This window comes from Hypanus sabinus, chromosome 6 (assembly GCF_030144855.1).
Source record: "Hypanus sabinus isolate sHypSab1 chromosome 6, sHypSab1.hap1, whole genome shotgun sequence".
NCBI lineage: Eukaryota > Metazoa > Chordata > Chondrichthyes > Myliobatiformes > Dasyatidae > Hypanus > Hypanus sabinus.
The window spans coordinates 19,171,913-19,185,753 of record NC_082711.1 but is presented as its reverse complement, the minus strand read 5'-3'; the positions used below and the strand labels follow the sequence as shown (position 1 = coordinate 19,185,753).

General features: G+C 55.8%; 1 protein-coding gene across 2 annotated transcripts; it reads left to right on the top strand.

The window, feature by feature from the left end:
- The first annotated feature begins 2,641 nt into the window (after window positions 1-2,641).
- LOC132395341 (uncharacterized) lies at window positions 2,642-13,636 on the top strand. 2 transcript variants are annotated; one of them, XM_059971799.1, is made up of 2 exons: window positions 2,642-4,991; window positions 12,368-13,636. In XM_059971799.1, the coding sequence occupies exon 1, from the start codon at window positions 3,040-3,042 to the stop codon at window positions 4,294-4,296; it is 1,257 nt and encodes a 418-aa protein (XP_059827782.1). In that variant the 5' UTR covers window positions 2,642-3,039; the 3' UTR covers window positions 4,297-4,991; window positions 12,368-13,636. The 2 variants fall into 2 exon arrangements, with proteins under 2 accessions (XP_059827782.1, XP_059827783.1); XM_059971800.1 differs by lacking the exon at window positions 12,368-13,636 and adding an exon at window positions 5,527-5,996 and having other exon boundaries at window positions 2,642-4,694.
- Window positions 13,637-13,841: the final 205 nt, after the last annotated feature.

The window sequence follows — 13,841 nt, the reverse complement described above, 5'->3', positions numbered from 1 at the left end:
CAGAATACTGAAGGGAAAATAATGGCCAAGTGAGACTAAGGCATAGGATATACTGATGTTTGTTTTTTGAATCCCTTGATTATTTGAAAGTTTAAGAAGCAAATTAGAAGATGTGCATCAAAGTAAAAAAATAAAATCATAAATCTAAACCAAAAGCTTATGGGAGTTCTTTAAGAACACTCAGAGTAAGGGGAATGTTTGGGAGCAGGGTCCATGGACTCTTAATCTCCAAACCTATGTCAGTATAGCCACACATTACTTGTCTGGCTGCACTGTAACTGTAACACTACATTCAACATCTTTGTACTACCTTAGTGTACTTATGGGATGATCGGAATGACATGCCTAGGTAGTATGAAAACGAAAGCTTTTCATTGTGGGCTGCTCCCAGCACATCCTCAGAATGTGTTGGTTGTTAACCCAGACAACACATTTCACTATATGTTTCGATGTAGATGTGATAGGATAAATAAATCTAAATCATTAATAAATGTGGATACGATTGAGAGAATGCAGAGATTTACAAGGATATTGAGATATTGCCTGCACTGGGGAGCATGCCTTATGAGAATAGGTTGAGTGAACTTGGCCTTTTCTCTTTGGAGTGACAGAGGATGAGAGGTGACCTGATAAGAGACGTATAAGATGATGGGAGGCATTGATGGTGTGGATAGTCAGAGGCTTTTTCCCAAGGCTGAAATGGCTAACATGAGGGATGTTAAGTTTTAAGGTGCTTAGAAGTAGGTACAGGAGAGATGTCAGAGGGAAGTTTTTCCACAGAGAATAGACTGCCAGCGATGGTGTCACAACCACGGATTCAGCAGCACAGCAGATTCGGCAATTGAGCTCATGAATGTGCACGTGTCAGCTAATTATTATTTCATCGTGGTAGTATTTAACTCCATCCATTCTGTCATAGAATTTGTTGAGACTTGGGCACAGTATGGCAGTGTTTCGCCGCCTGCTTGCATTCAGCCTTTCCTGAGAAATTGGACAGTTGGGTCAAATGACTAACAGTATTCATTTTATTCTTAGTTGTTCTTTTCAGCTGCTGTATAAGTTTTGTTCACCATTTGAGAGTTTTAGTGAACATTCCAGTTTGTCCTAGTGTTTATTGTTTTCATTTCCCTTTACACTGTTTACATTAAAGTTAGTGAAAAATCGACCCGCTTCAGTGTCCCTCACTCTGCACTTGGGCCATGTCCGAACTCGGTGACAGTTGGTGGTAGAGGTGGATACAGTAGGGTCTATTAAGAGCCTCTCAGATAGGTACATGGAGCTTAGAAAAATAGAGTCTATGCGGTAGGGAAATTCCAAGCAGTTTCTCTAGTTGGTTACATGGTTGGTACAACATTGTGGGCCGAAGGGCCTATAATGTGCTGTAGATTTCTATGTTCTAAATAAATCTAAATCTAATAACCGTTATTAGATTTATCTTATCAGAAAATTGATGCCAAGTGTCTGTGAGCCCAAGTCCACTGGAAGCAAGGGGCTGAAGAATATGACCTGCTCTGGCATTAAAGGTCTGTGTGTGTGTGTGTGTGTGGGTGGGTGGGAGGAAGGAATGGGGTTTGTTTTGCTGTTGTTGTTTTGTTGTTTACCATGTTGTCCTGCTGAGCATTGTGGGCATGCTACTTTGGAGCTGAAATGTATGATAACACTTGCGGGCTGCCCCCAGCACACACTCGGGTGTGTTAGTTGTTAAAGCAAATGACACATTTCAGTGTAGGTTTTGATGCACGTGATATATAAACTTGAATCTTAACCTGCTTACCAATTACAAAGTCTTTCTGTGTTCCTCTGATCTTGACAGAAACAGAGGCAGAGTAGGTCATGGGGAGTCTGTCAAAGAGGAAGAATCATATCCTCGTTGGCACTGAAGGAAAGAGATTCCCTGAGGAACTAAGAAGGTTTAAGATTCATCATTCTGTGCTTGGCTTTTGCTTCTTGGAGGAATTACCATTCTCTGGAGGTTTAATCTGGAACTTTGAGGAACTGGGTGTATTTGATGATGGGGTGGATGAGAGAGCCAGAGGTGTTCTAATGTCCTTTTGTTTCACTTTGTATGCACCTCCTTCTTCCTGGCATTTTGCCTCAGAGATCACATCAATAATTCACTGCTTAAACTTTCAAATAATCAAGAGAGCATGAAAACAAACATCAATATATTCTGTGCTTTTGGCTCACTTGGACATTATTTTGCCTTCAGTAATTTAGTGAGATTCTGGCATGCTGAGATTATAAAAATCGAAGGAATAGGGACTTCACCATTGTGCTGGATCCACCATTCAGTAAGATTATAGCTGATCTCTTATTTCAGTTTTTGTGCATTAGTCCAGAAGAGATAGGAGCAGAATTAGACCATTTGGCCCATTGACTATGCTCTGCTATTCAGTCATAGCTGATTTATTATCCCCCTCATCCACATTCTCCTGCCTTCTCCCAGTCACCTTTGACTGACCCCATAACTCTCCTCCCTATATCCCCTCTTACTTTAATATCTAAGCACCAGCTTGTAATCTTTGCTGCTTGGTTCTGATGCCAAGGTGGCAATGGACTAGTTAGCATGGACTCATCGCTCAAATATGCAGATTTCCAGCAGAAAAAGCGGAACTACGTTTCCAAGTTCAAAGCAAATTTATTATCAAGGTACATATACTCAGTGGCTACTTCATTATGTACACCTGTTGATTAATGCAAATTTGCATAAACGAATGCAGACATGGTTAAGAGGTTCAGTTGTTATTCAGATCAAACAACAGAATGGGGAAGAAATGTGATCTAAGTGACTTTGACCATGGAATGATTGTTGGTGCCAGACAGGGTGGTTTGAGTATACTGGTACAAGTGGACTGAAAGGTGACAATAACTCAAATAATGACATGTCAGAAGAGCATTTCTGAATGGACAATTTGTTGAAACTTGCAGTGGATGGGCTACAGCAGTAGAAGACAACAAACATATACATAGTGTCACGAGCGGACCTGGAATGGACCCAAAAGAAGGACGCAGGCATTGAAGTACCAGGGGTAGGACAGGATGGGGATGCCATGGCATCCAAGGGGTAAGACAAGCGGGGCTGGATCCACGAGGTCAGGCAGACAGAGCAGGATCCCAGAGTTCAGGCGAGGTAGGAGGGTCCCAGAGTTCAGGCAGGCAGAGCAGGATCCCAGAGTTCAGGCAGGCAGAGCAGGATCCCAGAGATCAGGCGAGGCAGAGCAGGATCCCAGAGATCAGGCGAGGCAGAGCAGGATCCCAGAGTTCAGGCCGGCAGAGCAGGATCCCAGAGTTCAGGCCAGGCAGAGCAGGATCCCAGAGTTCAGGCAGGCAGAGCAGGATCCCAGAGTACAGGCAAGCAGAACAGGATCCCAGTGTTCAGGCGAGGCAGAGCAGGATTCCAGAGATCAGGCAGGCAAACCAGGATCCCAGAGATCAGGCAGGCAGAGCAGGATTCCAGAGATCAGGCGAGGCAGAGCGGGATCCCAGAGATCAGGCAGGCAGAGCAGGATTGCAGTGTTCAGGCAGGCAGAGCAGGATCCCAGAGTTCAGGCGAGGCAGAGCAGGATTCCAGAGATCAGGCGAGGCAGAGCAGGATTCCAGAGATCAGGTAAGGCAGAGCAGGATTCCAGAGATCAGGCGAGGCAGAGCAGGATCCCAGAGTTCAGGCGAGGCAGAGCAGGATTCCAGAGATCAGGCAAGGCAGAGCAGGATCCTAGAGTTCAGGCAGGCAGAGCAGGATCCCTGAGATCAGGCAGGCAGAGCAGGATCCCAGAGATCAAGCACGCAGAGCAGGATCCCAGAGTTCAGGCGAGGCAGAGCAGGATCCCAGAGTTCAGGCGAGGCAGAGCAGGATCCCAGAGATCAGGCGAGGCAGAGCAGGATCCCAGAGTTCAGGCGAGGCAGAGCAGGATCCCAGAGATCAGGCGAGGCAGAGCAGGATCCCAGAGTACAGGCGCGGCAGAGCAGGATCCCAGAGTTCAGGCAGGTAGAGCAGGATCCCAGAGTTCAGACAGGCAGAGCAGGATCCCAGAGTTCAGGCGAGGCAGAGCAGGATTCCAGAGTTCAGGCGAGGCAGAGCAGGATCCCAGAGATCAGGCGAGGCAGAGCAGGATCCCAGAGTACAGGCGCGGCAGAGCAGGATCCCAGCGTTCAGGCAGGCAGAGCAGGATCCCAGAGATCAGGCGAGGCAGAGCAGGATCCCAGAGTACAGGCGCGGCAGAGCAGGATCCCAGAGTTCAGGCGAGGCAGAGCAGGATCCCAGAGATCAGGCGAGGCAGAGCAGGATTTCAGTGTTAAGGCGAGGCAGAGCAGGATCCCAGAGATCAGGCGAGGCAGAGCAGGATTCCAGTGTTCAGGCAGGCAGAGCAGGATCCCAGAGTACAGTCGAGGCAGAGCAGGATCCCAGAGATCAGGCAGGCAGAGCAGGATCCCAGAGATCAGGCAGGCAGAGCAGGATCCCAGAGATCAGGCGTGGCTGAGCAGGATCCCAGAGATCAGGCGAGGCAGAGCCGGATTCCAGTGTTCAGGCGACGCAGAGCAGGATCCCAGAGTACAGGCGAGGCAGAGCAGGATCCCAGAAATCAGGCGAGGCAGAGCAGGATCCCAGAGTTCAGGGAGGCAGAGCAGGATCCCAGAGGTCAGGCCAGGCAGAGCAGGATCACAGAGGTCAGGCCAGGCAGAGAAGGATCACAGAGGTGAGGCGAAGCAGAGCAGGATCCCAGAGGTCAGGCAAGGCAGAGCAGGATCCCAGAGATCAGGCAGGCAGAGCAGGATCCCAGAGATCAGGCGAGGCAGGGCAGGATCGCAGAGATCAGGCGAGGCCGAGCAGGATCCCAGAGATTAGGCAGGCAGAGCAGGATTCCACAGATCAGGCGAGGTAGAGCAGGATCCCAGAGATCAGGCGAGGTAGAGCAGGATCCCAGTGATCAGGGAGGCAGAGCAGGATCCCAGAGTTCAGGCGAGGCAGAGCAGGTTCCCAGAGTTCAGGCGAGGTAGAGCAGGATCCCAGAGTACAGGCGAGGCAGAGCAGGATCCCAGAGTTCAGGCAGGTAGAGCAGGATCCCAGAGTTCAGGCAGGCAGAGCAGGATCCCAGAGATCAGGCAGGCAGAGCAGGATCCCTGAGATCAGGCAGGCAGAGCAGGATTCCAGAGTTCAGGCGAGGCAGAGCAGGATCCCAGAGATCAGGCAAGGTAGAGCAAGATCCCTGAGATCAGGCAGGCAGAGCAGGATCCCGGAGGTCAGGTGAGGCAGAGCAGGATCCCGGAGGTCAGGCGAGGCAGAGCAGGATCCCGGAGGTCAGGCGAGGCAGAGCAGGATCCCAGAGTTCAGACAACCAGAGCAGGATCCCTGAGGACAGGCGAGGCAGAGCAGGATCCCAGAGATCAGGCGAGGCAGAGCAGGATCCCTGAGATGAGGCGAGGCAGAGCAGGATTCCAGAGATCAGGCGAGACAGAGCAGGATTCCAGTGTTCAGGCGAGGCAGAGCAGGATCACAGAGGTCAGGCCAGGCAGAGAAGGATCACAGAGGTCAGGCCAGGCAGAGAAGGATCACAGAGGTGAGGCGAAGCAGAGCAGGATCCCAGAGGTCAGGCAAGGCAGAGCAGGAGTCCAGAGATCCGGCGAGGCAGAGCAGGATCACAGAGGTCAGGCCAGGCAGAGAAGGATCACAGAGGTCAGGCCAGGCAGAGAAGGATCACAGAGGTGAGGCGAAGCAGAGCAGGATCCCAGAGGTCAGGCAAGGCAGAGCAGGAGTCCAGAGATCCGGCGAGGCAGAGCAGGATCCCAGAGATCAGGCAGGCAGAGCAGGATCCCAGAGATCAGGTGAGGCAGGGCAGGATCGCAGAGATCAGGCGAGGCCGAGCAGGATCCCAGAGATTAGGCAGACAGAGCAGGATTCCACAGATCAGGCGAGGTAGAGCAGGATCCCAGAGATCAGGCGAGGTAGAGCAGGATCCCAGTGATCAGGGAGGCAGAGCAGGATCCCAGAGTTCAGGCAGGCAGAGCAGGATCCCAGAGATCAGGCAGGCAGAGCAGGATCCCTGAGGTCAGGCCAGGCAGAGAAGGATCACAGAGGTCAGGCCAGGCAGAGAAGGATCACAGAGGTCAGGCCAGGCAGAGAAGGATCACAGAGGTCAGGCGAAGCAGAGCAGGATCCCAGAGATCAGGCGAGGCAGAGCAGGATCCCAGAGTTCAGGCGAGGCAGAGCAGGATCCCAGAGTTCAGGCAGGCAGAAAAGGATCCCAGTGTTCAGGCGAGGCAGAGCAGGATTCCAGGCAGGCAAAACAGAATCCCAGAGATCAGGCAGGCAGAACAGGATCCCAGAGATCAGGTGAGGCAGTGCAGGATCCCAGAGCTCAGGCAGGCAGAGCAGGATTCCAGAGTTCAGGCAAGGCAGAGCAGAATCCCAGAGTTCAGGCGAGGCAGAGCAGGATCCCAGAGATTAGGTAGGCAGAGCAGGATCCCAGAATTCAGGCGAGGCAGAGCAGGATCCCAGAGTTCAGGCAGGCAGAGCAGGATCCCAGAGAACAGGCAGGTAGAGCAGGATCCCAGAGTTCAGGCAGGCAGAGCAGGATCCCAGAAATCAGGCAGAGCAGGATCACAGAGTTCAGGCAGGCAAAGCAGGATTCCACAGTTGAGGCAGGCAGAGCAGGATCCCAGAGATCAGGCAGGCAGAGCAGGATCCCAGAGTTCATGCAGGCAGAGCAGGATCCCACAGATCAGGCGAGGCAGAGCAGGATCCCAGGTACCAGGCGAGGCAGAGCAGGATCCCAGAGATCAGGCGAGGCAGAGCAGGATTGCAGAGACCAGGCGAGGCAGAGGAGGATCCCAGAGATCAGGCGAGGCAGAGCAGGATCCCAGAGATCAGGCAGGCAGAGCAGGATCTCTGAGATCAGGCAGGCAGAGCAGGATCCCAGAGTTCAGGCAAGCAGAGCAGGATCCCAGAGTTCAGGCAGGCAGAGCAGGATCCCAGAGATCAGGCGAGGCAGAGCAGGATTGCAGAGATCAGGCGAGGCAGAGGAGGATCCCAGAGATCAGGCGAGGCAGAGCAGGATCCCAGAGATCAGGCGAGGCAGAGCAGGATTGCAGAGATCAGGCGAGGCAGAGGAGGATCCCAGAGATCAGGCGAGGCAGAGCAGGATCCCAGAGATCAGACGAGGCAGAGCAGGATTCCAGTGTTCAGGCGAGGCAGAGCAGGATCCCAGAGATCAGGCAGGCAGAGTAGGATCCCAGGCATCAGTCAGGCAGAGCAGGATTGCAGAGTTCAGGCAGGCACAGCAGGATCCCAGAGATCAGGCAGGCAGAGCAGGATCCCAGAGTTCAGGCAGGCAGAGCAGGATCCCAGAGATCAGGCGAGGCAGAGCAGGATCCCAGAGATTAGGCGAGGCAGAGCAGGATTCTGGAGATCAGGCGAGGCAGAACAGGATTCCTGAGATCAGGCGAGGCAGAGCAGGATCCCAGTGTTCAGGCGAGGCAGATCAGGATCCCAGAGTTCAGGCGAGGCAGAGCAGGATCGCAGAGATTAGGCGAGGCAGAGCAGGATTCCAGAGATCAGGCGAGGCAGAACAGGATTCCAAAGTTCAGGCAGGCAGAGCAGGATCCCAGAGATCAGGCGAGGCAGAGCAGGATCCCAGAGTTCAGGCGAGGCAGAGCAGGATCCCAGAGATCAGGCAGGCAGAGCAGGATCCCAGAGTTAAGGCGAGGCAGAGCAGGATCCCAGAGATCAGCCAGGCAGAGCAGGATCCCAGTGTTCAGGCGAGGCAGAGCAGGATTCCAAAGTTCAGGCAGGCAGAGCAGGATCCCAGAGATCAGGCGAGGCAGAGCAGGATCCCAGAGTTCAGGCGAGGCAGAGCAGGATCCCAGAGATCAGGCAGGCAGAGCAGGATCCCAGAGTTAAGGCAGGCAGAGCAGGATCCCAGAGTTCAGGCCAGGCAGAGCAGGATCACAGAGGTCAGGCCAGGCAGAGAAGGATCACAGAGGTCAGGCCAGGCAGAGAAGGATCACAGAGGTGAGGCGAAGCAGAGCAGGATCCCAGAGGTCAGGCAAGGCAGAGCAGGAGTCCAGAGATCCGGCGAGGCAGAGCAGGATCCCAGAGATCAGGCAGGCAGAGCAGGATCCCAGAGATCAGGTGAGGCAGGGCAGGATCGCAGAGATCAGGCGAGGCCGAGCAGGATCCCAGAGATTAGGCAGACAGAGCAGGATTCCACAGATCAGGCGAGGTAGAGCAGGATCCCAGAGATCAGGCGAGGTAGAGCAGGATCCCAGTGATCAGGGAGGCAGAGCAGGATCCCAGAGTTCAGGCAGGCAGAGCAGGATCCCAGAGATCAGGCAGGCAGAGCAGGATCCCTGAGGTCAGGCCAGGCAGAGAAGGATCACAGAGGTCAGGCCAGGCAGAGAAGGATCACAGAGGTCAGGCCAGGCAGAGAAGGATCACAGAGGTCAGGCGAAGCAGAGCAGGATCCCAGAGATCAGGCGAGGCAGAGCAGGATCCCAGAGTTCAGGCGAGGCAGAGCAGGATCCCAGAGTTCAGGCAGGCAGAAAAGGATCCCAGAGATTAGGTAGGCAGAGCAGGATCCCAGAATTCAGGCGAGGCAGAGCAGGATCCCAGAGTTCAGGCAGGCAGAGCAGGATCCCAGAGAACAGGCAGGTAGAGCAGGATCCCAGAGTTCAGGCAGGCAGAGCAGGATCCCAGAAATCAGGCAGAGCAGGATCACAGAGTTCAGGCAGGCAAAGCAGGATTCCACAGTTGAGGCAGGCAGAGCAGGATCCCAGAGATCAGGCAGGCAGAGCAGGATCCCAGAGTTCATGCAGGCAGAGCAGGATCCCACAGATCAGGCGAGGCAGAGCAGGATCCCAGGTACCAGGCGAGGCAGAGCAGGATCGCAGAGATCAGGCGAGGCAGAGCAGGATTGCAGAGATCAGGCGAGGCAGAGGAGGATCCCAGAGATCAGGCGAGGCAGAGCAGGATCCCAGAGATCAGGCAGGCAGAGCAGGATCTCTGAGATCAGGCAGGCAGAGCAGGATCCCAGAGTTCAGGCAAGCAGAGCAGGATCCCAGAGTTCAGGCAGGCAGAGCAGGATCCCAGAGATCAGGCGAGGCAGAGCAGGATTGCAGAGATCAGGCGAGGCAGAGGAGGATCCCAGAGATCAGGCGAGGCAGAGCAGGATCCCAGAGATCAGGCGAGGCAGAGCAGGATTGCAGAGATCAGGCGAGGCAGAGGAGGATCCCAGAGATCAGGCGAGGCAGAGCAGGATCCCAGAGATCAGACGAGGCAGAGCAGGATTCCAGTGTTCAGGCGAGGCAGAGCAGGATCCCAGAGATCAGGCAGGCAGAGTAGGATCCCAGGCATCAGTCAGGCAGAGCAGGATTGCAGAGTTCAGGCAGGCACAGCAGGATCCCAGAGATCAGGCAGGCAGAGCAGGATCCCAGAGTTCAGGCAGGCAGAGCAGGATCCCAGAGATCAGGCGAGGCAGAGCAGGATCCCAGAGATTAGGCGAGGCAGAGCAGGATTCTGGAGATCAGGCGAGGCAGAACAGGATTCCTGAGATCAGGCGAGGCAGAGCAGGATCCCAGTGTTCAGGCGAGGCAGAGCAGGATCCCAGAGTTCAGGCGAGGCAGAGCAGGATCGCAGAGATTAGGCGAGGCAGAGCAGGATTCCAGAGATCAGGCGAGGCAGAACAGGATTCCAAAGTTCAGGCAGGCAGAGCAGGATCCCAGAGATCAGGCGAGGCAGAGCAGGATCCCAGAGTTCAGGCGAGGCAGAGCAGGATCCCAGAGTTCAGGCGAGGCAGAGCAGGATCCCAGAGTTAAGGCGAGGCAGAGCAGGATCCCAGAGTTCAGGCGAGGCAGAGCAGGATCCCAGAGATTAGGCGAGGCAGAGCAGGATTCCAGAGATCAGGCGAGGCAGAACAGGATTCCAAAGTTCAGGCAGGCAGAGCAGGATCCCAGAGATCAGGCGAGGCAGAGCAGGATCCCAGAGTTCAGGCGAGGCAGAGCAGGATCCCAGAGATCAGGCAGGCAGAGCAGGATCCCAGAGTTCAGGCGAGGCAGAGCAGGATCCCAGAGATCAGCCAGGCAGAGCAGGATCCCAGTGTTCAGGCGAGGCAGAGCAGGATTCCAAAGTTCAGGCAGGCAGAGCAGGATCCCAGAGATCAGGCGAGGCAGAGCAGGATCCCAGAGTTCAGGCGAGGCAGAGCAGGATCCCAGAGATCAGGCAGGCAGAGCAGGATCCCAGAGTTAAGGCAGGCAGAGCAGGATCCCAGAGTTCAGGCAAGGCAGAGCAGGATCCCCGAGATCAGGCGAGGCAGAGCAGGATCCCAGCGTTCAGGCAGGCAGAGCAGGATCCCAGAGATCAGGCGAGGCAGAGCAGGATCCCTGAGATCAGGCGAGGCAGAGCAGGATCCCAGAGTTCAGGCAGGCAGAACAGGATCCCAGTGTTCAGGCGAGGCAGAGCAGGATTCCAGAGATCAGGCAGGCAGAACAGGATCCCAGAGATCAGGTGAGGCAGAGCAGGATTCCAAAGTTCAGGCAGGCAGAGCAGGATCCCAGTGTTCAGGCGAGGCAGAGCAGGATTCCAAAGTTCAGGCAGGCAGAGCAGGATCCCAAAGATCAGGCGAGGCAGAGCAGGATCCCAGAGTTCAGGCGAGGCAGAGCAGGATCCCAGAGATCAGGCAGGCAGAGCAGGATCCCAGAGTTAAGGCAGGCAGAGCAGGATCCCAGAGTTCAGGCAAGGCAGAGCAGGATCCCCGAGATCAGGCGAGGCAGAGCAGGATCCCAGCGTTCAGGCAGGCAGAGCAGGATCCCAGAGATCAGGCGAGGCAGAGCAGGATCCCTGAGATCAGGCGAGGCAGAGCAGGATCCCAGAGTTCAGGCAGGCAGAACAGGATCCCAGTGTTCAGGCGAGGCAGAGCAGGATTCCAGAGATCAGGCAGGCAGAACAGGATCCCAGAGATCAGGTGAGGCAGTGCAGGATCCCAGAGGTCAGGCAGGCAGAGCAGTATTGCAGTGTTCAGGCAAGGCAGAGCAGGATTCCAGAGTTCAGGCAAGGCAGAGCAGGATCCCAGAGTTCAGGCGAGGCAGAGCAGGATCCCAGAGATTAGGCAGGCAGAGCAGGATCCCAGAGTTCAGGCAGGCAGAGCAGGATTCCCGAGATCAGGCGAGGCAGAGCAGGATCCCTGAGATCAGGCGAGGCAGAGTAGGATCCCAGAGTTCAGGCGAGGAAGAGCAGGATCCCAGAGTACAGGCGCGGCAGAGCAGGATCCCAGAGATCAGGCGAGGCAGAGCAGGATTGCAGAGATCAGGCGAGGCAGAGGAGGATCCCAGAGATCAGGCGAGGCAGAGCAGGATCCCAGAGATCAGGCGAGGCAGAGCAGGATTGCAGAGATCAGGCGAGGCAGAGGAGGATCCCAGAGATCAGGCGAGGCAGAGCAGGATCCCAGAGATCAGGCGAGGCAGAGCAGGATTCCAGTGTTCAGGCGAGGCAGAGCAGGATCCCAGAGATCAGGCAGGCAGAGTAGGATCCCAGGCATCAGTCAGGCAGAGCAGGATTGCAGAGTTCAGGCAGGCACAGCAGGATCCCAGAGATCAGGCAGGCTGAGCAGGATCCCAGAGTTCAGGCAGGCAGAGCAGGATCCCAGAGATCAGGCGAGGCAGAGCAGGATCCCAGAGATTAGGCGAGGCAGAGCAGGATTCTGGAGATCAGGCGAGGCAGAACAGGATTCCTGAGATCAGGCGAGGCAGAGCAGGATCCCAGTGTTCAGGCGAGGCAGAGCAGGATCCCAGAGTTCAGGCGAGGCAGAGCAGGATCGCAGAGATTAGGCGAGGCAGAGCAGGATTCCAGAGATCAGGCGAGGCAGAACAGGATTCCAAAGTTCAGGCAGGCAGAGCAGGATCCCAGAGATCAGGCGAGGCAGAGCATGATCCCAGAGTTCAGGCGAGGCAGAGCAGGATCCCAGAGTTCAGGCGAGGCAGAGCAGGATCCCAGAGATTAGGCGAGGCAGAGCAGGATCCCAGAGATCAGGCGAGGCAGAGCAGTATCCCAGAGATCAGGCGAGGCAGAGCAGGATCCCAGAGTTCAGGCGAGGCAGAGCAGGATCCCAGAGGTCAGGCCAGGCAGAGCAGGATCACAGAGGTCAGGCCAGGCAGAGAAGGATCACAGAGGTCAGGCCAGGCAGAGAAGGATCACAGAGGTGAGGCGAAGCAGAGCAGGATCCCAGAGGTCAGGCAAGGCAGAGCAGGAGTCCAGAGATCCGGCGAGGCAGAGCAGGATCCCAGAGATCAGGCAGGCAGAGCAGGATCCCAGAGATCAGGTGAGGCAGGGCAGGATCGCAGAGATCAGGCGAGGCCGAGCAGGATCCCAGAGATTAGGCAGGCAGAGCAGGATCCCAGAGTTCAGGCGAGGCAGAGCATGTTCCCAGAGTTCAGGCGAGGTAGAGCAGGATCCCAGAGTACAGGCGAGGCAGAGCAGGATCCCAGAGTTCAGGCAGGTAGAGCAGGATCCCAGAGTTCAGGCAGGCAGAGCAGGATCCCAGAGATCAGGCAGGCAGAGCAGGATCCCTGAGATCAGGCAGGCAGAGCAGGATTCCAGAGTTCAGGCGAGGCAGAGCAGGATCCCAGAGATCAGGCAAGGTAGAGCAAGATCCCTGAGATCAGGCAGGCAGAGCAGGATCCCGGAGGTCAGGTGAGGCAGAGCAGGATCCCGGAGGTCAGGCGAGGCAGAGCAGGATCCCGGAGGTCAGGCGAGGCAGAGCAGGATCCCAGAGTTCAGACAACCAGAGCAGGATCCCTGAGGTCAGGCGAGGCAGAGCAGGATCCCAGAGATCAGGCGAGGCAGAGCAGGATCCCTGAGATGAGGCGAGGCAGAGCAGGATTCCAGAGATCAGGCGAGACAGAGCAGGATTCCAGTGTTCAGGCGAGGCAGAGCAAGATCCCAGAGATCAGGCGAGGCAGAGCAGGATCCCAGAGATCAGGCGAGGCAGAGCAGGATCCCAGAGGTCAGGCCAGGCAGAGCAGGATCACAGAGGTCAGGCCAGGCAGAGAAGGATCACAGAGGTCAGGCCAGGCAGAGAAGGATCACAGAGGTGAGGCGAAGCAGAGCAGGATCCCAGAGGTCAGGCAAGGCAGAGCAGGAGTCCAGAGATCCGGCGAGGCAGAGCAGGATCCCAGAGATCAGGCAGGCAGAGCAGGATCCCAGAGATCAGGTGAGGCAGGGCAGGATCGCAGAGATCAGGCGAGGCCGAGCAGGATCCCAGAGATTAGGCAGACAGAGCAGGATTCCACAGATCAGGCGAGGTAGAGCAGGATCCCAGAGATCAGGCGAGGTAGAGCAGGATCCCAGTGATCAGGGAGGCAGAGCAGGATCCCAGAGTTCAGGCAGGCAGAGCAGGATCCCAGAGATCAGGCAGGCAGAGCAGGATCCCTGAGGTCAGGCCAGGCAGAGAAGGATCACAGAGGTCAGGCCAGGCAGAGAAGGATCACAGAGGTCAGGCCAGGCAGAGAAGGATCACAGAGGTCAGGCGAAGCAGAGCAGGATCCCAGAGATCAGGCGAGGCAGAGCAGGATCCCAGAGTTCAGGCGAGGCAGAGCAGGATCCCAGAGTTCAGGCAGGCAGAAAAGGATCCCAGTGTTCAGGCGAGGCAGAGCAGGATTCCAGGCAGGCAAAACAGGATCCCAGAGATCAGGCAGGCAGAACAGGATCCCAGAGATCAGGTGAGGCAGTGCAGGATCCCAGAGCTCAGGCAAGGCAGAGCAGGATCCCAGAGTTCAGGCGAGGCAGAGCAGGATCCCAGAGATCAGGCAGGCAGAACAGGATCCCAGAGATCAGGTGAGGCAGTGCAGGATCCCAG